This window comes from Rattus rattus, chromosome 5 (assembly GCF_011064425.1).
Source record: "Rattus rattus isolate New Zealand chromosome 5, Rrattus_CSIRO_v1, whole genome shotgun sequence".
NCBI classification, from domain to species: Eukaryota; Metazoa; Chordata; class Mammalia; order Rodentia; family Muridae; genus Rattus; species Rattus rattus.
Genome location: NC_046158.1, coordinates 13,224,015 through 13,249,672, shown reverse-complemented (window position 1 = coordinate 13,249,672; position 25,658 = coordinate 13,224,015). Strand labels below are relative to the sequence as shown.

The following is a 25,658-nucleotide window of genomic DNA, read 5'->3' as shown; positions in this document are numbered from 1 at the left end:
TAATGGGACACCCCCCTCCCCTAAGTCCCCATCCCAGCTACCCACTGCCTGCAGGGGTTCTGTTTTCTCTTAGTGTAACCTCGAACAAACCACTAAAGTTCTGGGCCTCAACCTTCTTTCTCTGTATATGGAAACGACACTATTGGATTCATAGTCCAGTGGGAAAGGGACACACACACACACACACACACACACACACACCCCTCGGAGGTGACATATACATAGTAGGATACATAAGAAATCCTATTTTCATTTTTTTTTTTAATTCTTTTTTTTTTTTAATTCTTTTTTTCGGAGCTGGGGACCGAACCCAGGGCCTTGTGCTTGCTAGGCAAGTGCTCTACCACTGAGCTAAATCCCCAACCCCCTATTTTCATTATCTCTAATACATAGTGAAAGGTTGGCACTGAGCAGGTACAGAGGAGAGGAAGGGACCTTTCCACGAAGCCACTCCTGCTCAGGAGGGAAGGAAACGAAGGGTCAATGCTGGTGAAGGCTGGATGCCCACCTGGGGTGACTCCTGCAGAAATGGAAGTAGTAACCCCATTTTTCAGATGGGGGAAACTGAGTCTCACAAAAGGCAGCAGAAAGCCTAAGGCAGTGGTGAGAGTGGAGAGCAACCAGAGTTTGGGACCAAGCTTTGAGGAGATTTGAGGCCACTGACGACAGAACTTTCCTGTTCCCTGAAACAGCGGCCGAGGTGGGGTGGGTGTAGCTGGGCTCATAAATGATTCAGGTGAGAGTCAGCTTGGGATTTCCAAATGCTGGGTGGGGCCTCCCCAGTAACTTTCAGATGTGTGCTAGGTAGGCAGGAGGGCATGTGACTGGTGCGTGTGTGTATGTGGCAGGGGGTGGGGCCCTCAGAGAGAAAACCTTGTCACTCACTAGTGGGGGGTAGGGAAGCGGCTCTTGCTACCTTGCCTCAGAATAGCTTGGGTTCTTTGGTCATCTCCGGCTCTGTGTCCAGAGATGCTGGGAGTGTTGACCAGGGGGTTCAGTGGGAAACTGAGGCAGACAACGACATCCTCGTGGTTACCCTGGCAGACGGATGAACCAGCTGGCACCTTGATGAACTTGGCTCTGGTCTCCTCAGTTACACGAGTTTTCCCTGTTCATTATTATTTGACCATTTTTACTTTAGATTCTTTTTATTTTATGTTGTATTAAGTGTTTTTGCTTACGCACACACACACACACACACACACACACACACACACACACACACACGGGTGCGCACGCGTGTCCCATAGGTGTGACTGGTGTTCAAAGAGGACAGAAGAGGGTGTCAGCTTCCTTGGGACTGGAGTTAGAGACAGTGTGAGCCACCATGGGGCTGCTGCTGGGACCAAGCTCAAGTCTTCTGCAAGCACAGCAAGTGCTCCCAACTGCCCGGCCATCTCTGCAACCCCTTTCCTGGATTATTCACACCAGCGCTCGTCCCATACAAGCAACCAGCCTCTTGTGACATTTTCAGTCATCTAGACCCTGTTCTTGGGTTTAAGGAGGCCAGAGTGACCAAAACATTGACAGCTCAAAGGGGGAATGGAAGGACAACTTCGATCTAGTCCCATCTTGGGTGGTAGAATTTCCTTCACCTGACCTGGAGCAGCAGAGACATCTCAACAACCAGAGGGTCAGCTGCCCTCTACAGGGTCCACATTCAGGACGTTGGCTCTGGAACAGGAGAGCTGGGAAAGGTGACCCTGAACTGTGAGCCTTCTAGCAGAACAAGGATGTTCCCCCAACCTGGGTATTCACTTGCATGTTGGACCCTTTCTTTGAGGTGGACCAAGGATTAACTGTACATTTTCTAGCCACTTCCTGTCCCTGAGTGTTATCCTTAGTAACCAGTAAATGTTTACCTCTTTATCCATACTCCAGACCAACTGGTCAGGGGCTGGCATCTCAACCACCATTTCCTTGCCTACTTCTTCCTCTGCTCCATCCCCCTGGCTAGGCTTGGTCCCTGGAAGTCTGTATTGGCACCCTGGCTGGTCTCTAGGCCTCTGGCTTCTCTACTGTACCCGCCCTTCAATTGCACACTCCCATTGCGTCCCTCCTTCACTGTATCCCTCTTCTGACGGAATGATGGGCCGCAGAATGTGGTTACAGCAGGAGCTCCTTTGCTTTCTACTGGTGTGGGTCTTGCCCTCCATCGCTATCCACCTACTGGTATTCGAATGAGAAGCAGGCCCTAAGGGCTTGTCTACTGTCCTGTCGAAGAAAGGAGACTTGAACTCAATTTCCTTGATTCCCAGGCTAAGTCTCCTCCCTCCAGGGCCGTGGCTGAGACAGTTAGGTTTTGTTGTTTTCAGTACAGGACAGGGGTCTGGGAGTGAGCTACAGGTGTGGTAACTCCTGGGTCCAGGCCCAGGGTGAGGGCGAGCCAGGGAGTGGAGGCTGAGACTCATGCTAGCTCTTCTTTCATTTCTTGATCACCAGAAGGTCCCCTGTCCTCTGGGGAACAGAACCTCATCTTTCTTCCCAGATCTCATTATTTTGCTGACAACCACTTGAGCCATGCTTCCTTGCCCAGGTGGGTGGTTACCAGAAGGGTCCTAAATCTGGGGATGTGGAGAAGCTGAGGCTGGTCTCAGTATCCTGGGGCCCTAGTTCCTCCCCTGGTCTGTCCTGGCTTGCCCTGTCTCCTTAGAGCAGTTGGCTTTTGTCCCAGTGGAGCATGGGAACAGCTCTGGTTTGGGAGCAGGAGGGGCATCCCAGCAGGCCTTACCTTTCCCACCTGCTGGTGTTCCTTTCCTGAGCCCAGAGGAGCCTGAGGGCCAGCACAAGAATGAATAGGCCTCTGGGTGTGGGTAGAGGACAGCTGGGTGTGCTGGGAAGACGAGGGAGAGAGCTCCAAAGGAATAGGACCAGGAGACACTGCGGCTTTGCTCCTGTTCTTGGCTCCTTCTCGGCTCAGTTTCCCCAGCTGTGAAAAAGCCAATGAGCCAAACGCTTAGATCCTATAAGGTTGGCAAACGGCCATTCATCTGGACGGTGGTATTTGGTCAGCCCTGGAATCTAAGTTAGGTCAACTTTGAAAAAGGCCTTTTGACCACAGAGTAGCCACTGCAGGAGAGGTTTGTGTGTTTGCCTAGGGTGGGTTTTTTTTTTGTCTCATTAATTTTATTTTGTGTAAGGATAATATATACAAATGTTACATTTTTCTTTTAAAACAATTCCCTTCACCTCTACCTATCAGTAAACAAAATTGCCTTGTGTCACATATTGCTTTTTGATATCTGCCTTATATCTTTTTAAAATTTTATTTTTTTTAAATTTAATTTTATTTTTTGCTTATTCACTTTACATCCCACTCACTGCCCCCTCCCAGTCACTCCTCCCACAATCGTTCCCCCACTGCCCCCTACACTTCTCCTCTAAGCAGATAGGAGCCCCTTGGTATCCCCCACTGCCTGGGGTGGTTTTACTTGTCCGTTTTATAAATAAGTACACTGAGGACCAGCAAAGTCTAGTGCGTACCTCATTTAAGGTGAGCCAACTGGCAGGCTGTGTATTCAGAATGTAAACTACAGCTCCTCATGTCTGACCTAGGAGAGAATGGTTCAGCAGGCAGAGCCCAGGGCACCGGAAGGAAGCCCTCCTGTTGGCTTGCAGGAGTGGCAGTAGTGTGCTTTTCATGCAGGACCCCGTGTGCAGGCTGGGCTGGACTGCAAGGCTTCTCACCTCCTTGCTTCTCATCTTCCGCGCGAGCTATGGTTCAAACCAGCCTCTTCCACCGGTTGTTCTGCCCCCAAGCCCTGTCCTCCGTCGTGCCCATCCTCAGAGAACCTCAGTTCATTATATACCAAATGGATGCATTTCTGACACTAGAAAAGGGTCTTGCACCTCAAGGATCGTGAGTGACGGTCTTAGCGGTCATCACGCAGTAATTAATAAAATGTCTTGGCTAAGGCTGGAGCAGAGGAAGTTGGCGGTCGGCCTCTCCGAGGTGACAACTAGAGGGAGGAGTGGGGGTGGAGCCGAGGGATGGGTGGGAGGGGACCCGCCGGTGCTGGGGCAGTGCTGGAGTAACACCAGAAGAGCCAGCCGTTGGCGTTGCACATCCATCTACTCCCAGAGTCATGAGTCGTGAGTCCGACCCCAGCGGTGCCCCCACGCGCCCCGGAATTCGGTGGCCTGCAGGCGGAGCCTTGAACGTCAGGCTCAACTCTCTCTTCCCTCTGCAGGAAGGAGTCTCTCGCTCCAGTTTCCCCTGCTGCTGCTCCTGCTGCTGCTCCCACCACCCCCGGTACTGCTCACAGATCCTGGGGTACCCTCACCAGGTAGGTGGCCCCCTGGATGTTCGTGAAGATCCCAAATCCTGTGCCGTGGGCTTGGCCCATCTCCATTTTCTTCCTCCCGTAGGTACCCCCTGTTCCCCTTTCGGCTAGCGGCGCCGGGGAGTAGGGTATTGAGTTAATGGGATGGGGTCCCTGGAGAACTCCAGGGGTGTGGCCCCTGGCTAGGGCCTACCTGGGATCTCTCTGGCACACAGCCGACTGAGATCCTGAGCCGGCAGGGGGAGCAAGTTCTTTAACTTCTCACCTGTTCTGTGGTCCGACTTTCCAAGCAGCCTCTGTAACTCCCTCCCCTTCCCCAGAACCCGGCGGTTTCCTGTGGGGGCTCCTTGGGGAGGAAGCGGCAGGCGCCAAGGGGAAGGCAGGCTGGACAGTGAGTTCCCTTTCTTTAGCCTCTAACTTTTGGGGAGTCGGTCTTAATGCTCAACCTATCACCCAAACAGTAGATACTGGAGGTGGGGGCAGCCATCCTGGAAATGGGGACATGGACTGAGGCTCAATAGGGCAATAACAGCCCCAGCTCACACAATGCATAGCAGGCTCAGGGTTTGAACCTAGGGCCAGCCTAATCCAGGCATTCCCAATACCTGGCTCTAGAGAAGTCAGTTCTGCAACTCTGTCCCGTTCCTCTCCCTCAGGGCAGAACCCGATTCTAGGAAAGAAAAATACCTCCCTCCCCATCCTCTCTTCCCTAGTTCCCCACCTTTCCTTCCTCTCTCTCTCCAGTTTGGATGCCCATCTTTAAAATGGGGCCAAGAAAGATTGGCTGTCGGGAAAAGGAGGGAGTAGGAGTCCAGGCTTGCTACAGGGCCTTGGAGCTCAGAGGACAGAGTGGACTGAGAATCACAGTAGGCTTCCTGGAGGAGGGGTTTGAGTGAGGAGAACTGGAGTCACCTGTGCTAGAACAGAGACGGTCTGGGTGTTGGGAAGGAAGCATTTCCGACCCAGCACTGCAGTTTACCAAGATTAGCTGCGTGTGCCTCTTTGGTGCTCACTGAAGCCTTGCAGGAGGGAGATGCTTAGGTCCATTTTATAGATCAGAACTTTGAGGGGCTGAGGAACTGGGGCCATTTGTTGGAGACCCCATAGTGAGCTGATGGTCAAGCCAAGGCTGATTATGCTGGTTTTCAGTTTCAGGATGAGCCCAGCTCTCATCTGACCCCATGTACCCCACCTCCATCCCCCTCCGTTCCAGACCCTGGGTTTGACTTGGTGTCCTCCCTTTAGCCAGGGAGTAGGCATGACCTGGTGGCCCAAGCTGTACCTGGCCAGAGTCACAGAGTCCCTTCTGCCTGTAGTGGAATTTTTTGTTTTGCATTCTAAGGGCTTCTCCTATGTGAGCCTTTGGTTAGGGCCTGGTGACGCAGAGGTCACAGTCTGATGTGGAGTGATGTAGGTGCCCAGAGTGATTCTGGAGTCCACAGTCTGATGGTGGAGACAGGCGCCAGCAGATTGTTTCATAGGGGCTGTGGCTAAAGGTGAGGAAAATATATGGATGTCAAAGAGGGAGTGTTTGCCTCTGTGTGAAGAATCGTGGGTTGGGGGCTGCAGGCCGCTTTCCTGGAACTCACTATGTAGAACAGGCTAGTCTTGAACTCATAGAGCTCCACTTGCCTCTGTCTCCCTAGTCCTGGGATTAAATAAGAGTGCACCAGCACGCCCAGCCCATTTGTGTGCCCAGGGAGAGGGCATGGTCTGGTGAGTAGAGCTGTGAACCAGGCTTGGAAGCCTGAGGCTAGACTGACTCCAGCATGTGGGGTGAGACTTGAACACGGGCCAAAGCCTCCCTGTGTCTTGGTTACTCCTATCTCCAGCCCCAGCTAGGTCTGTGTACCTGGAGGGCCTCACTTTCCTGCTACAGGCGGCTACTTGGGTCTGCCATGGAGATGTCTGTCCTGGATCTGCCTACAAGTGTGGTGTCAGGGAAGACCTGGGCCCGGCTACTCAGGCTTGCTCCCCTCTTTGACGCCAGCCTCCTAGAGCTTCTGTAAATATTATTCTTACAGGATTCGGGTGCATCATCTTCTGCCTGATGTTGTGCACACATCCTGGAGAACCTTGTGTTCCTTAGCTCTACCTGTTCCGTTCCCTGCTTGGCTGTGAGTCCAGATCCCCAACTTTTGGGCTGGAGGACATTTTACTCAAATCCACGGATGACTTTTAGAGCCGGGAAATCTTGCTCAGGGGTTATCTGTGGGAATATGGGTTGGCTGCTTTGGCCTTTACGTTTGTGTGTTTTGCTGGCACCACAGTGGCTGTCCATCATCCTGCTTCATGAGTGGCTGGAACTCAATGGGACTGGTTCCAGAGTTCTGTGCTGAGGATGGGAAAAATTTAGAGGCGTGGCTTGGCTTCCTCTAGAGTGCAGACAGGGTGGGGAGCCCCTTTGAGATACCCACTCTACCTGCTTATGGAGCAGACAGGAAAACAAGGCTCTAAGTGTGGAAGGCACTTGTTCATGCATATGGCCAGGGACAGGATCACTTCTGAGTTCATCTTTCCTCTATTCTTCCGCAGTAGCTGACTTGTGCTTGAGTGTGGCTCACTGGAAGTAGATTAGACCGTGTGCCTGGACCTCCTAGTTCTCTTCTCTGATGGCTCCTTGGTTCCATCAAGAAAGATGGGTCGTCTCTGTAGAGAGGACCTCTCTGTTGGCCAGGGAGCTGGGTGGTTTCAGCAGAGATCACCTCTGCTGTGTAAAGGAGTTGCCATGTGTGTGGGTTGCCATGGGGATCATGCCGAGGTGGAGTCGGGCTGAAAGGACAATGAAAGGACAACCTTCCTGTTGAATGTCTGGAGGTCTGCTTTCGAGAGGAGGCCAGGAGGCTGAGGCACCAGGCTCTCACACTCACTTACAGTTTACCTTGAGGAAACAGCAATGCCTTTAGCCTTTGGATCAGCATTACTGCTGTATCCTTCCCCTAAATCCAGTCCCAGACATTGCAGGTGGAGTCAGGCAGGGGGAGGGAAGGAGGTTCAAATTTTGGTTTTGCAGCCTGGAAGCTGTGGGGTTTGCGTGTTAACCTCTTGCCTTCTCTGAGCCTAGACTTCCTCCTTGTGCTATGGGAGACTTGCGCATCTTCCTGCTGGGCGCTGGAAGACAAATACACCCTGGGGATTCTCAGTGACAGCCCCAGTTTCCCCAGCCTGGCTGCCACAGTCTGCTTGGCCAGTGGCACCCGGTCTCCTCTCTGCACACTTTCATATCCCGGAGCTCCTGTGGTTGTTGTCCCTGTCCAAGTGAACTTTTCCTGTCCCGAGGCAGTTGGTGTTTATGGAAAGAGTGGGGAGGAAGGAGGGAAAGCTGGCCACAGTTTGGTCGGGAGGGAGGGAGGGCCCTCTTTTGGATTGGGGCGGGGCATGAAACCCTGGTGACGTCAGGAGGCCTCACAGCTAGCCTCAGGGGGCTGCTGGGAGGATGAAAGCGTCTCTCTGCCCAGCAGGGGATGGCTAGTGTCATCCAGACATTTTATTAGTTCCACATCCCATTTGTTAAGCTTCCATCACCAGTGGTTTCCTGAAAGCTGGTGGGCCAAGCCCAGGCTGTGAGCCAGGCCCAACCGGGAGATGAATGACTGGGAAGGTATGGCCTTCCCTCAGGGTGGACTCCTCAGGGAGAGGAGGACTTGGGGAAGCCTTGGGCAGAGGGCGGAGCAGGATTTCTTGGGGAAGGCTGGAAGATGTGTGAAGGAGAAACGTAGTCTTAGGTAAGGGTGGGGGTTGCTGTACCCCCTTTGAGATTCTGGACTCATTGAGACTTCAGCTGAGGTAGAAAACTGGGCCAGGAGGAGCCCCTTCCTTCTTCTGTCCCTGCCTTTTGAGTAGCAAGAGTGTATGGTGGTAAGAGAGAGCCCTGGGTAAGAGAGAGTGAGAGGGGGTGTTGGTGGGCTCACAGCAGGTGAGCTGAGCTTGATCAATTGATGATCGGAGGAGGCCCAGACTGAAAGTGGATCCAGGTCTCTTGGATCTTTCTGGGACTGTGACTAACTGGAGCGTGCGGGGCAGTATTTGGGGGATGTGGATCTCTGAGGTCCTGGCAAGTCTCATCCTTGGGTTTCGCTTGCCAGATCTACCTGTGGCAGCTTGGGAAGGCCTCTTTTTGTCCAGCCTTCTTCCCTCTAGCCTCTCTCTTCTATACTTCTGCCAGAGATCAGGGCAATGCCATTGTGGGGTTGTTCAAAGTCTCCAGGGCTTAAGCAAAACTATTTGCATGCGTGGCCTGTATGATTTCTGCTGGTATGCGTGTGGTGATGGTGGTGCTGGGGGCCTCTGGAGGCCCCTGGAGGTGAAGGAAGGGTGTTGTACTGCTGAAGGGAGTCTCTGCTTTGAGGCGAGGAGGCTGGAGGGCCAGGCTCTGCTGCTGCTCAGGCCTTTTGATGCTGGCCTCCTTGATGACTTGCCAGTTCGTGCCAGGCTGATCTGACTTCTTGCCACCCTCTTGACCCTAATCATCACTCACACACAGTGTTAAAGTTCCCTATGCTGTTGGCTCTGTGCCCAGGAACAGCTGCGTTCACAGAAAGGATCTGACATTTCTGCGAAAGCCAGAGCCAGGTGCCTCCTGCCAGCAGCCAGGAGTCCTGGGTCTCCGCGGCTTTGCTCTGCTTTTGGCTAAACCTCTATCTCTCTCCAAGCCTCAGTTTCCCTGACTGAGCAGTGGGTGGAGACAGGGCTGGACCTGGATGAATTGCATGACTATTGAACTTGATCGCTGAAGAGTTTCTGAGGTCACAGAGTTATAGAAAGAGGGTGGCAGTCAGAAGGATGGGGCTTAGACACAGGGAGGGACTATTTATTATTTATTTATTTATTTATTTATTTATTTATTTATTTATTTATTTATTTAAAGTACACCACAGCTGTCTTTGAACACACCAGAAGAGGTCATGTGGTTACTGGGATTTAAACTCAGGACCTCTGGAAGAGGTCAGCTTTTAACCACTGAGCTATCTTTCCAGTCTGGGAGGGACTTTTGTTGTTGTTGTTGTTGTTGTTGTTGTTGTTGTTGTCGTCGTCGTCGTCGTTGTTGTTGTTGTTGTCGTCGTCATCGTTGTTGTTGTTGTTGTTGTTGGGGGTTCTATGAGGTGAGAATAGGGAGGAAGGGGTTGGATGCAGAGTTCATGCACTGCTGTCTCAGAGGATTTCTCTCCAGTCAGGCTTCTTGTGATCGCTCTTTGACTTCTTCAAGATCTTAGAGTATAGACCCCAACTTTACTTAGGTCAAGTTACTGCTTTTCAGGGTAGCTGAAATCTTGGGGTCACCCTTCTAGTCTCTTATACTTTATCCTTGGTTCTGAAGAACCTCTTTCCTGAAATTGATTGCTGAGTCTGGGGAGGCGGGGTGGAGAGGAAGTGAAGTAATGGACAGTTGGCCTGATATAGCCATTTCCTGGTGACCTTTTCTGGCGTTATTTTCCTCATCTGCAAAGTGGGCATAACGAAGCCTGACGTCCCCTCCCTTCTGCAGAAATGGAAGGCCAGGCAGATCCTGTGTTCTAATACCCAGGTGCTCACAACCTGGGTGCTCATCTGGTAGAAACCTTCCCACACCCTGGTCTCCTTTCTAGAGCCCACAAACACACAGCCTTGCCACTGGGCTCTGCCAAGGCAGGAAGTGGGGCCCATTGCACATGGTCTTATCAGCTGTTTCTGAGCCTCATTACCACCAGCTTAGCTCTGGATTCTTCCCCTGACCACTTTAGTGGTAGCAGGGAGGGATCCCCTGCACCCCTAGCATGAAATAGGCTGGAGGTTCAGGGCACAGGATGGGGTTTCTGTCTATGGTGTAGGAGTGGGGCAGGGCAGGTCAGGAGACTATGTGGGGGTGTCTCTAATACCTGTTTCTCATCCACAGTCAATCCCTGTTGTTACTATCCATGCCAGAACCAGGGTGTCTGTGTCCGCTTTGGCCTCGACCACTACCAATGTGACTGTACTCGCACGGGCTACTCGGGCCCCAACTGTACTATCCGTGAGCAAGGCCTCCAGCCCCTCTCTCTCCCACTCCCCGGATCTTCTCTATACCCTCACATCTGCGTTCTTCTCTGGACATGGCTTCTTGTCCCTCTTTGTCTGGCTTTGATCCTAGCTCCTAGCTCTTTTCTTAGTCCACTCCCACCCTGTGGTAGTTCTTCGTGCTCCTTGTCCCTTGTCCTATTTTGGGTCCTGGCTCTCTCCTGTGTCATCGCTCCTAAGGATACTTCCTATAGATTCCTGCTTGGTCCCTATCCTCTCAGCATGGGTAGTTCAGGTCTTGCCAGACGGGATGGACTCAGTGGCTCCCACCACCCCTGCAGCTGAGATCTGGACCTGGCTTCGGAGTTCCCTGCGGCCCAGCCCCTCATTCACCCATTTCCTGCTGACACACGGGTACTGGATCTGGGAGTTTGTGAATGCCACCTTCATCCGAGAAGTACTCATGCGCCTGGTACTCACAGGTGGGTATGAGTTGGCCCCACCGATCTGGGGATCTTGGTAGTTGATAAAAGCAGTGGGTAAAGCAACTGTGGTTACCACATAAAGCAAGGCTTGACATAGGAGGAGGCAGGGAAGGGGGTGTCACTGAGGTTCTGAATGCTGTGCCATCTTTATTTTTGTCCTGCAGTGCGGTCCAACCTTATCCCCAGCCCTCCAACCTACAACTCAGCACATGACTACATCAGCTGGGAGTCCTTCTCCAACGTGAGCTACTATACTCGCATTCTGCCCTCTGTACCCAAAGACTGTCCTACACCCATGGGAACCAAAGGTAAGGAAGGGGCTGTGGTAAGGAACTGGCTTGAGTTTTCCTTTTCAGGCAAAGCCATTACTGACCCATTTCATAGATGGGTGGAGCAAGGCAAGACAGCATGTCTAAGACCAAGGAAAGGCAGAAAAGGCAACTAAGGGTCTTGCCTAAGGTGACAACGAAAGTCAGAGGCAGAGGCTGACTATGGCTCTCATGGTACTCCAGGGTGTCTGTCTATTTAATCCTTGTCTACTGATGAAGGGGCCTTCTGTTGGCTGGTAACTTGAAGCTGAAATGGAAGAAGGAAGGAGTAGAGAGTTCCGTGTTCTGGGTGCTAACTCAGCTTGATGCCTTATTGCTACACTTTCTAGGCTCCACCAAGGCTGGGAGCAAAGAGTGTCACTTTCTTTTTCTTCAGTTGCTCAAGACCCATTTGGCTTCCTGGGGCCCCTTTTCACTCTCTCCCAAACTGCTAAGAGACCTTTGCGGTTGGCTACTCAGCTCAGAACCAATCCTAGGAACCAACGCTATTCACCAAAGACAGGCTGGTCAATCCTGCACTGCTGTCGCTTCACCCGCTGCCACACGGTGTCACTGTTGGACACAAGTCCCCTACAGCCTTGTAGTCTCGGATACCCTGAAGCTTAGGTGTGTGCTGATGTCCCTGCTTGGGTCTCCAGGATGCTACATTGATGGTTTTCATTCACACGGTTACCTGCTGTTCCCCAAGTATGGCCAATGCCACCGAGACATCTGATTCCTTCCAACACTGCAGGAATCAATCATTCCCAAGGATGATTCCAAAGTGTAAGATAGATATTGTTCCCTCTGTTTTCTTCTGGGGTGACTCCTGTCTGAGGAGTCCAGTTGACCACGTTAATCCCCATCTATTGACCCTGAGTCTTCAACACAGGACTTCACATGTGGGATGGCGAAGGGAAGCTTTTACTAGGATGCAGGAAGTCCTGTTGCCTCCTTCCGTGAGGGCAGTAGGCAACAGCTCCTCTGACATGGACATAATTAAGGAAGGTCTTTTACTTTGTAATATCTTGGCAGACTTCCATGATGACTTGTCTTTACCCCAGGCTAGAAAGGCTGACATTGTTTGAAATAGGCAAATTATAGCCAATTTTGTAACTGAAGTTTTTTTTACCAGGACACAGCCACAGTTATGCATGCTGCCCATGGCTGTGTTCATGGTATAAGAGCAAGACAGAATAGATCTGAGAAAGACAGGGCACCTGCTCCCTGTTGGGCTTACGTCCTCTCACACTGTTCCTCAGGTCCACTGCGTCAAATACCATCACCCTCTTTCATAGATGAAGACAGTGAGCTTATCTCCGCTTACAGAGTTAACAAATAGTGTTGTCAGATGTAAATACAGGTTACTTTGCTCCAGGGCAATGGGAATCTGTGATATTTAATTTTAAAAATAGACTTACTATTATTTTACATGTATGAGTGTTTCACCTGCAGTTCTTGCCCTATGTGTGTATGGGGCCTACAGAGGCCAGAAGAAGGCATTAGCTTCCTTGGACCTGGAGTAAGGGATAGTTATGAGCTGCCATGCAGGTGCTGGGAACTAAACAGGGTCTTCTGGAAAAGCCTCCAGTGCTTTTAATCTCTGATCCATCTCCCCAGACCCCAACTTTTTGTTGTTGTTATCTCATTATGGGAAAGCTGAAAATGCACACAGAACCTGAGAGGAACGGATGGAGAATCATGTTCTAGTTTCAGCACTACCCACAGTTTACCCAGCCTTACTTCATCTAGCCCCACCCCCCACCTTTTGATCTCATTATGAAACTCTAGATGGTTTGGAACTTCCTGTAGACCGGGCTGGTCTTGACTGCCTACCTTGTCTCCTGAGTGCTGGGATTAAATACATGTTCCATAATATCACACCATTCCACTTTCCATTTTCTAATGGAGGTTTTTAAATGTAAAAATCAATAGATTATTAGCGTGTGTGTGTGTGTGTGTGTGTGTGTGTATGTGTGCACACGTGCAGAAGACAACTTTTTTGGAGTTGATTTTTCCTATCACCTTAATGTAGGTTTGGGGGCTTGAGCTCAGGTGGTCAGGTCTCTGTCCTAGGTACTTTTTTTTTTTTGGTTCTTTTTTTCGGAGCTGGGGACCGAACCCAGGGCCTTGCGCTTCCTAGGCAAGTGCTCTACCACTGAGCTAAATCCCCAACCCCTGTCCTAGGTACTTTTATCTGCTGAGCCATCCCACTGACTCCGTCTTGTGATTTTGAGATATAGTCTCTCGGTGTAACCCAGGCAGGCTTTTAACTGGAGATGCTCTTGCCTCAGCCTCCTCAGTGCTGGGATTATGGGTGTACACCTCTAAGGGACTTAAAAACAAATTCCAAATACCAGGCCATATCCTTGGCAAATACTTCAAGGTCTTTCTTTTGGTAGAGCAGGTTATAGACTACCTGAGGGGAGGGAGGATTGGCTCCGAGGAGGAGTCTCTGGCCTTTCTGCTTGGGCTAGTTTGCCTAGGGGACTTCTGGGAGCTCAGTGATCCCTAGGGTAGGAAGGTACAAGCAAGACCTAGGCATCTACTGCTCTTTACCTCCCCAACTAGGGAAGAAGCAGTTACCAGATATTCATCTTCTGGCCCAACGATTGCTGCTGAGAAGGGAGTTCATTCCTGCCCCGCAGGGGACCAACGTCTTGTTTGCCTTCTTTGCACAACACTTCACCCACCAGTTCTTCAAGACTTCTGGAAAGATGGGTCCTGGCTTTACCAAGGCCTTAGGCCATGGGGTGAGTATGCATGGGGGTCCTTAGGTATCACATGCAGGCTATCATCAGAGTCCATGTGATCTGAGTGGCCCTTTCCCTGACCTCAGGTAGACCTTGGCCACATTTATGGAGATAGTCTGGAACGACAGTACCACCTGCGGCTCTTCAAGGATGGGAAACTTAAGTACCAGGTAGTGTTGGCTTGGGGATGGGACAGTGGGGAGGGTCTCCCTTGTTCTCTCTTACAAAGATGTCTGGGTAGGCAAATTGAAGGTGAGGGTATCCAGGAGGGCGGAGAGTAAAGGCTGGTTGGAGTTAATAGGGCAAAAGCAAATAAAGAACGAGATGGATTTCTGTGGCCTCCTGGGGATGCTTTTATTCCTTAGCCGTTCCATGGATGGGCGCCATGATGGGACTTAAACACTGACTGGGCAGTGTCTGTCTTAGCCGTGAGCCCTGCCAACCTCATGCCCATCAGGGGTCGCATACATGACTGTCAGGATACAGGCTGTAGCAAGATTTCTTGTGTAAACCAGAGTTGTCCAATAGTAGCGTGAGCCTTGTATGGAATTCAAATTTCCTAGTGGCTTCAGTAACAAAAGTGAAAAAAAAAAAAAGCCCAGATAAGATGGATTTTAATAATATGCTTTACTTGGGCTGGTCAGATGGCACTTGCCACCAAACCTGACAACCAGGGTTTGGTCCCTGGGAGAGAACTGATTCCTGCAAGTTATCCTCTGACCTGCTTTGATACCAGGGTGCTCTCGCCTCTGCACACATAAATTAAAAAAAAAAAAGTAGTAAAAATTGAAAAGGTTTTCATTGGAGGTGGCTTTCTCTCTAGATTTCATAAAATCTGTAATTGAATAAGTAGAGTCACATGTGCAATAGCTGAACCATCAGCTTTAAACACTTAAAACGAAAGGGCTGGAGAAATGAGTCAGCAGCTAAGAGCACTTGTTGATCTCCCAGAGGACCTGGCCCTGGTTCCTGGCATCTACATAGAGGTTCGCAACTACTGTCACTCCAGTTCTAAAAGATCTGATGCCATCTTCTGGCTTCTGTGGCCATACTCACACTGGAGGCACACATACATACATACATACATACATACATACATACATACATAAACACACACATACAAACAACATACACACATGTACATACAGAAATAAACCTTAAAAAGGAAAATTAAAAACAAAATCAAGTAAAATATAAACTAAATGAAAATAGAGGTCTTCAGTCTATCAAATTTGGAGTCTTGGGGCCACAGGTGGCTAGTGGCTTCCACATTGGATTCTGGAAACCTGAAAGGACTGAAGGAAAATTCACTGGGGCATCTTCAGAGTGGAGAACGGCACTTGCATATAGCTTGGCAGTGTGTGTACTTCATGAATAGACGAAGATACCACCACCTATCTCATTACTCTTGTGATAACTGCCACCAACCAGTTGGTACCATTAGACGGTCTGGAGGCTGGGACTGCTGCCCTAGGAAGTTAGAGTTGCAATGGAATTGAGGAAGCCAAGAACGGGCCATGGTCATCTTCTCCTTGCTCCTGGGGGGTTTAGCTGTGAGAAGGCTTGGAGGCAGGAAGATCCAGGAAGATAAGCGATGTCTGGGTGAGAGGAGGGAACTACTGTGGGTGATTCTAGCCACCTCTGTAGGGATGTGTTGTGTGGAGGAGGGAGTCTCTCCTTTCCTCCATCCCTCCCCCTCCCTCCCTCCCCCTCCCTCCCTCCTTCCCTCCCTCCCCTTTCTCTATACTTATTGCTGTGTACCCAAGAGGTAAGGGCAAGCGTCTAGGGCAGGCACTTAGGGAGCAGCAGGCAGGAGGGCCAGGGCTGAGGAAGTCATAGGAGCCGGCTGTGGAGAGCTCCAAGAGGGATCTTGGAGGAGGGCCGGAGTCAGGTTGCCAGGCGGCCTCATCCCACAGGTGCTGGACGGAGAGGTGTACCCACCTTCCGTAGAACAGGCGTCCGTGTTGATGCGCTACCCACCAGGTGTCCCGCCCGAAAAGCAGATGGCTGTGGGCCAGGAGGTGTTTGGGTTGCTCCCGGGTCTGATGCTCTTCTCCACGATCTGGCTGCGCGAGCATAACCGTGTGTGTGACTTGCTGAAGGAGGAGCATCCTACATGGGATGACGAGCAGCTCTTCCAGACCACTCGCCTCATCCTTATAGGTGAGCACGTGCCCCGAGAAGGGGGAAGGCAGGCAGGTTAGGACCCTGGTGTTACCGAATCTGGAGAGTCGCAGAGTGAGCCCAAGCCAGGTTTGGCTATCCATAGTCAGTAAACAAATTAAAATACAAGCAACTTAATAGTGAAAAGCAGAAAGAAAAAAAAAAGATTTAGCCAATGTGGTCACATTGGTGAGAGGGACAACTGGTGGCTAAGACCTCAGGCCCAGGTCTCCAGGCTGTGGCTTCAGTTCCTACACGGGTTGATGGAAGGATTTGCTAGGAGGCCTAGAGGGAAGAAGGCGCTGAGTACATTTGATTGGCCACCTCAGATCCCAATTTGCTTCCTCTTTGTGCTGTACCCAGTTTGGCACTGACTTCCTCTTTACACCAGTATAAAACCCCAGCTTACCCCAGCCTCAGGAAACCCCCAGTTTCTCTCTCTATCAACTTTTGTCGAATTTGGTAGATTCTAGGTGACTCAGGGACAAGATATTTTTGTGTCTCCTACGGGGGTGGGTCCATAACCTAAAATGTCAGATGGTTTCCTGCCTGGACCCTGACACCTCAATCCAGACCATGCTCTCCTAGTCTGAGTCACAACTGGACATGACTGGTTCCAATTATAGAGCCTAATTCACCGGCTCCTGGAAGAGTTAGGCACTGGGGATAAGAATAGTCCAAGGGTGGACAAGCTGATTCTTCTGAGGTCTGTATTTCACAGACCTTTACCAGAGAGGCCTGGTCTGTGGCTCGAGGTTGCCCGGCACCCTGCTGTGTGAGATACTGTTATCAGAGCTAGGACTTCTGCTCACCCGTGTTGACACGGCTGAGGTTGCCAGTCCTGTGCCAGCCGCATAAATGCCTCTGTTGTCCGCTCCTCACATGACCTGATACATGGTCTTATGGGCATCCCATGACAATCAATAGAACCTACAGTTTACAGGTGGGGAAAGTGGGCTCTGGTGAGACAAATAACTTGATTCAAGCTCTGACGCCCACATATTGAGAAGCTAGGATTTGAGCCCGTCTCTGCTAACCGAAAGTCCTGCAGCTCCAGGTCAGTTTACTAAAAAGTCAGTTTATCTGTTGGCTGATTGGTCTAGATAACAGTTTCCTTTAACTACCCAGCTGGCCAGTTTTTTATATTGTTCTGCAATGTTCAAACTTCTTTCTCGGCCGCTTGTTTTGTGAATAGCTGCTTCCTAAGGGATCAAAGGGAAACCCCTGCCCATGAGATTCTGACATATATAACAGCACATGAGAAATATATTACATTTAAACAAGCACTTAGGGCTGGGCTCCCCAGCTGTGTGGCTTTCTTTGGTTGCAGCAGCAGCTGTCAGATGGGCTCTCTGAAGCCCTGGTCTCTCACTGAGGGCTTCAGTAGAATGACATTCTTTACTAATGCAAACTGTGTTTTTATATCTTTCAGAGTTTCTCAGCTTACAAAAAAAATTTTTTTTTTGAGACAAAGTCTTTTAGGCCACCCTGGCGTCAACTTTGGAACCCTCCTGCCTCAGCACCTCCAATGCCTCCAAGTTCTGGGTTTACAGGATTGTGCTACCATTCATGACTTCTCCAGACCCTTGTCACGGTCTGTAGGAGGGAGGCTATATCAGGCTTGGGTTCTTTCTTCTTTTAATTTATTTTATATATTCTTGTACTTTGGCCTTCATGTATATCTGTGTATCACGTGCATGGCTGGTGCCCATGCAGCCCAGAAGAATGCACTATGCAGGTGCTGGGGATTGAACCTGGGTCCCCGGGAAGAGCAGCCATTTCTCTCTAGCCCCTGGAAACCAGTTCTTGGATGACTCCTTTCCTGTGTCCAAGGCCTCCCTTTGGAGCAGCAGTGCCCTTGTCTGGATCTCTCAGTCAAGTCCGAGACAGTTCTGTTTTCACATCCCCTTACAAGAACCCAAAGCAGAAGTGACCAAGGGGAATAAATGAGCACCGGCACAAGCAAGGAGACAGAGCAAGCACTTTTTGTGAGCTGTCTATTTCCCACGTATTGAGCTCTGCTGACCTTGTTTCTTATCTGTCCCCCCCGTCCCCTGCAGGGGAAACCATCAAGATTATCATCGAGGAGTACGTTCAGCACTTGAGTGGCTATTTCCTGCAGCTCAAGTTTGACCCGGAGCTGCTGTTCCGAGCCCAGTTCCAGTATCGCAACCGCATCGCCCTGGAGTTCAACCACCTCTATCACTGGCATCCGCTCATGCCTGATTCCTTCCAAGTGGGCTCACAAGAGTACAGCTATGAGCAGTTTTTATTTAACACATCTATGCTGGTGGACTACGGTGTCGAGGCACTGGTGGATGCCTTCTCTCGCCAGAGGGCTGGCCGGGTAAGCTTCAGAGGAACAGAGGCATCGGGGGTGGTCTCTGGGAAACCCCGGTTTCTTCAACTGTGGAACAAACACAGTGTTACGTCTACAGGTGGCTGTAAATATCCCTTTATGAAGTCTCTCATCTGGGTGACAGTACCAGGTTTTTTATTAGTTACTTTTATGTTACAATGACAGAAACCACTCAGAGGAGGAAGGATTGGCTCACAGTTTCGGGGGGCATTATAGTCTGTCACAGTGAGGAAGCCATGGCAGAGTGTCCCAGTCTGTGTATGGCAGCAGGGAGCTCAAGGCAGAGGCTGTTCACATCCCAGCAGAGCAGGAGATGAGATGGGAACCAGGGGCCTGAGCTGTAACTCTCAAAGGCTACTTTCTAGGCTACCCATTTGCTTCAGCTGGGCCTCATCTTCTAAAGGCTCCAAAAGCACCCCTGTTGTTATAAAATTATATTAAAATGCTGTCTTTTGCTCCCCGCTAGATCTGGCACTGCAACGCCCTAAGATATCTGGTAGATATCTTGCCAGAAACACATATCCCAACTCTGTGGTGGCCCACGGTCTCTGCCACCGCACACCCTTCAAAACTCAATTCTCCACAAGAAAGAACACACAACACAGTAACCTCTGATCCAACTGATAAGATATAATTGCCCACCTAAACATACAAAGCTCCACGCGCATCCATCCCTTAAGAACATTCATAACAACCTGTAAGTACACAGAGTGGAATCTTAACGTCAGCCTCCATGTTCTCTCCAAGGCTTCTCTGCAGTCTCCGCTGGCCTCCCATCATTCCATTCTAGTCTCCTCCTCATCCCTCAAACTTTTCACCTGCTCATCCTTTCTTCTTGTCCAATGACAGGCCTCATTCTATCTTGTACCTGCCTCACTTATATGACATCATTCAACACGCCCCCTCCCCCCCAAGTAGTGCCACCATCTGAGGAGCAAGTGCTTAAAACAGAAACCTCTTGAATACATTTCAGGCTCAAACCATAGCACAGGCATTACTCCAGATGCCCGGATATATGTGGCGATGAAGAAGATTGATGTGGTTCTTGGACCCTGTCCCTTTGGCATTCTCCCCGTAGAAGAGAAACCATCCTGTGACAGCTACCGTCACTTGAGTACTTGTGTAGAAGGGACCATGGCAAGTGCTTTCTAATGTCCTCAGGATTCTAAGAACGTGTTGAGGACCATCGTATGGAAAGCAATGGCATCCGGGCATCTCCGTGAGCCAGAGTCGAGTGTTAGAGGTGACCAGTGAGATGGTAAGGATGGGCAGGCATTTCCCATGGAGAGCTGTGGTGCTGCTGATAGGAGATGACCCTGTTCTATGTGGAGAAGACGGTACCCGCAAAGGCCTGAGGGTCAGAGGGCATAGCCTCTGAAGGGCAGGAGGACCCTATTAGGATGTGCTAATGTACATGAAAGTGCCTACATAAAGTGCTTTTTTGAATTCCACATTTCCTATCAGCTGAATTGTCATCCCCCAAAGTAATACGCTATGGTCCCAACCCCGAAGACCTCAGAATAACATTGGAAGATATCTTTAAAGAGACATTTAAGACTAACTAGGAAACTGGGGTAGGGCCTAATCCGACGTGATTGATGTCCTCATAAAACAAGGAGGTTAAGACAGTCTCGCCCAGGAAGAAAAGCACATGCAGGCACAGGGAGGAAGTGGCTGTCTATAGGCCAAAGAGATGCGCTTCAGAGGGAGCCAAGCACCAGACTCCCTAACCTGCTCAGTGTGAAGGAAGGGATATTGTACGTTTGTTAAGGCACCTATGCTGTAACCCTGGCAAATGAATACATTTTCTTGGGATTTCTAACCAACTGCCTCTGAAATCCCTTCTTCCTTACAGTTGGAAGCACCCCTTCCTTCACCCCAGCTCTCTGGACCCCTCTTTGTCATCTTCAGCCCTCTGTTTCTCTGTCATCCTTGTCTCTCAGCCCTGCTAGGAAGCTGTGTCACCTAGTGGATTTAGATTTCCTCCTGGTAATTTGACTGCAATTAGCCTTAGCTTGTTGGCAGGTTTTTTGCCATCTGCTCTCTGTGGCAACATGGGTGTGAGAAGAGATAATAGCCTTTGTGTGGGGCTATGTTGACCGTGGAGTGTGTGAGAGGTTTGGGTTTTGAAATTGCCAGAAGGTAGCAGGTGTTGACTCTCAGGATAGTAAAAAGGAGCAGGGATGGGCAAAGCAGACTTTGTTTAATGGTTATCACAGATGGCTACTGTCTGGGGATGTTGCCATGGGACTGCACTATGACACTGTTTTGTTCCTTTATCCCCTTTATTTTACTACGACCATATTGGGTGGATGCTTTCGCTTTCCCTATTTTTTGCATATGAGGAAACACTAACTTGGTCTGTCCTTGTGTTTGTGTGCTGGGGTTTCCCAACAAAAAGCCTCAGAGCAGGTGGGTTAAGGTAACAAAGATGTATTCTCTCATGGTTAGATGGCAGCAGGGACATGCTAACACTCCCTGGGGGCTCTAACGGGGACCTGTTCCATGTCTTCTCCACTGGGATCCCACAGTTTCTGGTATTTCTTGGCTTGTAGAAGGGTCACTCAACTGTCTGCCTCTATCACCTTGTCACATGGTGTCTTCTCGGTGTCTCTAGTACCATTTAAAAGGCACTGCTTGGATGGACACAGAGGCGCACTCAGGAGGTGGGAGGAGGAGGATCAGGAGTTCAAGGCCATTCCAGTTCCGTAGCGAGTTCTAGGCCAGCCTGGGTTACATGAGACCCTGTCTCAAAAATCAAACACGAACAAACAAGGCATCACTTCTTGACTAGGATCTTTCCTAATGAAGCAGGTCTTTATTTTGGCTATACCCATGAAGGCTATATAGTTCTCTTATCCATAGGGAATACATCCTAAGACACCCCACACCCCATGGATGTTTGAAATGGTAGAATACTAAACCATATATATGCTTTTAGTCCTATACATACAAACCGTGGCGAAGCTTAACTTATAAATTAGGTTAAATTAACTTATCAATTAGTAAGAGACACAGTAATAATTGTAAAACAGTTTTCTGTAATCAGGTATGTAATGTGGTCTTTCTCAGTGGTGTACTCTAGTCATCCCTACAGGATGATGTGAGTTGACATTGTGTCTATGCGAGGACATGGATGTGATGAATGACATAGGTATGTGATATTTAGTTTACTGCGTAAGGGTTACCTGGGTGTAGCCCTCAGTTAACAGGACCGCTGAGTTGATAACTAACAGATGCTCAGTGATTGACAAGTCAGGGAGCTTGTGCAGTACAGACATGCTGGACAGAGGAATGATTCATATCCTGGGCAGGATTGAGAGAGTCCTCATTAGATTTCATCACGCTACTCAGAATAGCATGCAATTTAAAACTTAGGAATTGTTTGTTTCTGGAATTTTCCATAGACTATTATCAGATCGTAATTGCCTGTGGGTGATAGAAAGTGTGTAAAGCAAAGCCACCAATAAGGCGAGACTATTTTCAGCTAAGGTCACGATTGTGGGTGCTGCAGGTTAGACTTCAGTGCATCTTTGAGGGGCACAAGTCCAGCCCCACAGCTTGGAATGGGTAGACCTGGGGCTGGAACCTCTCTGCACACTGTTCCAAGCTTGCTTTGCTCTGAGCCGTATGATTTCAATTCAGCGATGTTTTTCTTTCCTGCTCAGTTATTCTTGTCCTATTGAAACAGATCACCATCTTAAACATTATCATGATTATTTCAGGAGAAGTAGAACTTCCTTAAGACTTTTTTATGGGCGTGTGTGTGTGTGTGTGTGTGTGTGGGGGGTCAGTTGTGTGTGTCACTCTTCAGGAGCTGTCCACCTTGTTTTTCAAACAGGATCTCTTTCTTATTTGGCCTGGAGCTTGCCTCGTGAGTTAGCCAGACTGGCTAATAGGCCCTGGGGATCTGAAGTCTTCATTTTCACAGGGACTTTTTTTTTCTTTCAATAAAGATGACACTACCTGTTGGTGTGACTCCAAGGACTTTGAGTTACTGGAAAGTGGAGCTTTGCACACTTGAGTGTTGAGGAAGCAGGGACACTGTGGGCCTCTTGAGTGAGAATGACAGGGTAGGGCTAGAGCTAGACTGCAGCGTCATGATTACTGGGCAACACTGCATTCTCTGTCTTGGTTCAGGAAGAACTGGAGCCTTAGAGTTCTTCTCTTAGACCTTACACAGGACGGTATATAAGAGCTTGGCCTGACTCTGAGACTGACGGCGTGCTAATCTCTTGCAGATTGGTGGGGGTAGGAACTTTGACTACCATGTTCTGCATGTGGCCGAGGATGTCATCAAGGAGTCCCGAGAAATGCGCCTGCAGTCCTTCAATGAATACCGAAAGAGGTTTGGCCTGAAGCCTTACACTTCTTTCCAGGAGTTCACAGGTATGTCAGCTGTGTCCTGGGCACAGTCTCTGCCCTTGAGGCATGCCCAGAAAGTGAAGGAGATCACAAAGAGAGAGACTGGGATGATGCAGGTGGCTAGTGCTGTGGCTGAGCATTGTTAGGGAAGACAGTGAATGTGACAGTGGCTTGTCAAGAGATACCACCTTCCAGGTGGGAGTGAGGGATAAATAGGAATTTTCCAGGTAGAAAATAGAGGGAGGGGCGCTTCAGATACAACAAGGGGAAGACAAAAGGACAGAGGTGAGAAAAGTAGGTACCTCTCTGGAAGGATAGTCACAGATGTGGTGGAGCAAATGGCTTGTCTTGGGAGATTCTAGGTAGCAAAGGGAGGTTGTCACTACACTGGGATCTAGGATGCTGAAGGCTTGGGTTGTATCCTATCTAGTGGTTCCTAAGTACTGAAAAAGATGATAGAAGTATCTGGTTGGTTGGTGGAGCTGTGGTTCAGTGGTTGAGAACTTGCCCAGCATACAAGAGGTCCTTGGCTTAACTCCCTTGACAAAACAAAACAACACACACACACACACACACACACACACACACACACACACACACACACACACACCCCCAAATGTTTCTCCTGGAGATCGTGATCAAGCGTGATCAAGTGTCTGTATACAGGGGACTGTATAAATGGCTCAGCAGTGAAGAGTAAAGACTGCTCTTGCAGAGGACCTGAGTTCAAGTACAAGTGCCAGCACCTAGCTTGGGAAACTCACAGTTGCTTTTAATTCCACTTAAGGGGATCCAATGCCCCTGGCTGCCACAGGCACCTGTCTCACACGTGTATGCCCACACAGAGACATATATAATAAAAATAAAATAGGCCTGAAAAGATCTTTTTTCTCTCCTTCCCCCTCTCTCTTTCCCCAAATTTCCCCAGATGTTGGACAGTCCAGTTAGAGTCCTCTTGTCTCCAATGTTGTGACAGAACCCTGTACCCCATAGGACGATGGGATTGAGGAAATAAATGGAGAAGTCCATATCTGTCTTTCCTTCTGTCTCATGTGGCCACCATCTGTGGAAATGCAATTGTCACAGAGTAGAACAGATCCTGGGATCAGTAGATGCCAGGTCCTGGAGCAATAGTCTTGAAGATTCTCATGAAAAAGGGTTCCAAGGAGCAGAGAGTACACTGGCTCTGAATACTTGTGTGAACTTAAACACACACACACACACACACACACACACACACGAGACTCTAGAGTAGGTAATAGGTAAGGCCTTGAGATCTTACTTGAGGGAATCAAGACAGGCTGTTTTCTTCATGTTACGATGGCCCAAGAATTAAGTCCAGAGAATGGGGTTAGTTGCTTGAGGTCACAATCTATTTGGGGGCAGATTTAGATCTCTGTCCTCTTATGTCACTACATAGTCTAGATTGAAGGGCTTATTTATTTTTTCTTTCCTGACTATTCCCTGATGGTAGTAGGGTCAAATTTTAGGACATTTCCCCCAGTTACTCAAGTTGTTCTTTTGTAGTCTCTGTCATCCCCAGAGGAAAACTGAATCTAGAAGCTTCCATCCCCAGGTCAATCTTAACAAAATTGCGAGTGACTATATCCTCTTGCTCCACAGGAGAGAAGGAGATGGCCGCTGAGTTGGAGGAGCTATATGGTGACATCGATGCTTTAGAGTTCTACCCGGGGCTGATGCTGGAGAAGTGCCAGCCCAACTCCATCTTTGGGGAGAGTATGATAGAGATGGGGGCTCCTTTTTCCCTCAAGGGCCTCCTAGGGAATCCCATCTGTTCCCCAGAGTACTGGAAACCCAGCACATTCGGTGGTGATGTGGGCTTCAACATCGTTAACACAGCCTCACTGAAGAAACTGGTCTGTCTCAACACCAAGACCTGCCCCTATGTTTCCTTCCGTGTGCCAGATTACCCTGGAGATGACGGGTCTGTCTTCGTGAGGCCGTCCACTGAGCTCTGAGGGGGCTCTTCTGGAGGGAGGAGTTTTGTTCCTGAAGAAGTCAGTCCTTGATGTGGGTTTCCCGGCTGGGCATTGTGAGAGCTGACATTGACATTTGGAACTTGAGGTCTCACCCTTGCCTAGAATATTGTGATTTTTTTTTTTTTTTTTTTTGCCATTTTAGGATGCTGAATTCTTTGCTAACTAAGAAAGTTAGGAGTGGTTTTGTCTGGCGTCTCAGAACTTGGCTCCTTGTTGGCAACACAGAAAGTTAGATTTCTGGTTGATTTGGAATACAGGCTTAAAACTTTATATCATAGGGCAGGGTGTGGTTCCATGCACCTTAATCCCAGCACTTGGAAGGCAGAGGCAGTTGAATCTCTGTCAGTTTGAGGCCAGTCTGGTTTATGCAGTGAGTTCTAGGCCAGCCATGGCTGCATAGTTAGACTTTTTCTCAAAACAAACAAACAAACAATCAATCAAACACACAACTTTAGAATGTAGAACTCCTTAAAAAATTCCCTTGAAAGTTAAAGGGGTTCTTAATTTTCTTCTTAGCATCTGGAGGCCCCTTAGAATGTTGACTATCTGACAGGTGACTCAGAAGGTCCTGTTCCAAGTCAATGATCTAGAACATGGGCCAAAACATTCCCAACTTGAATGTCTAGAATGTGGAATTGGTTCATTTTCCTGTTCAGTGAAATGGACACAGAACAAAAGAACCCAATGTCCAGCAAGGGTTGCTTTGCCCAAGTCTGTGTCTATACCAGAGGGCAAGGCAGGAAGGTGTTCTTGGGTGTCACGCTTAGACTCTTTCCAAAGATGTGGAGGGAACAGGTGGACTCGTCTATGATTTTGGTTGGAAGCCACCACAGTTCTATCCCCATGCAGGTCTTTGCTTGTGGCAGCCGTTTCTCGTGAAGCTAATAAAATTCTCTTCCCAAAGTTGCTTGTTATGCATCTCTTTGTGTCTCATCTGCAAGTTAACACGGATGAGACTCTCCTCCCACC

The 25,658-nt window shown here is 49.4% G+C and overlaps 1 protein-coding gene across 1 annotated transcript; it reads left to right on the top strand.

Moving 5' to 3' along the window:
* The first annotated feature begins 4,007 nt into the window (after positions 1-4,007).
* Ptgs1 (prostaglandin-endoperoxide synthase 1) lies at positions 4,008-25,592 on the top strand. The gene is made up of 11 exons (XM_032903168.1): positions 4,008-4,092; positions 4,191-4,286; positions 10,156-10,272; positions 10,598-10,738; positions 10,906-11,049; positions 13,621-13,802; positions 13,889-13,972; positions 15,719-15,965; positions 18,026-18,312; positions 22,566-22,713; positions 24,313-25,592. Exons 1-11 carry the CDS (start codon positions 4,086-4,088, stop codon positions 24,666-24,668), a joined length of 1,809 nt encoding a protein of 602 aa, XP_032759059.1. The 5' UTR covers positions 4,008-4,085; the 3' UTR covers positions 24,669-25,592.
* The last annotated feature ends 66 nt before the right edge of the window (positions 25,593-25,658 follow it).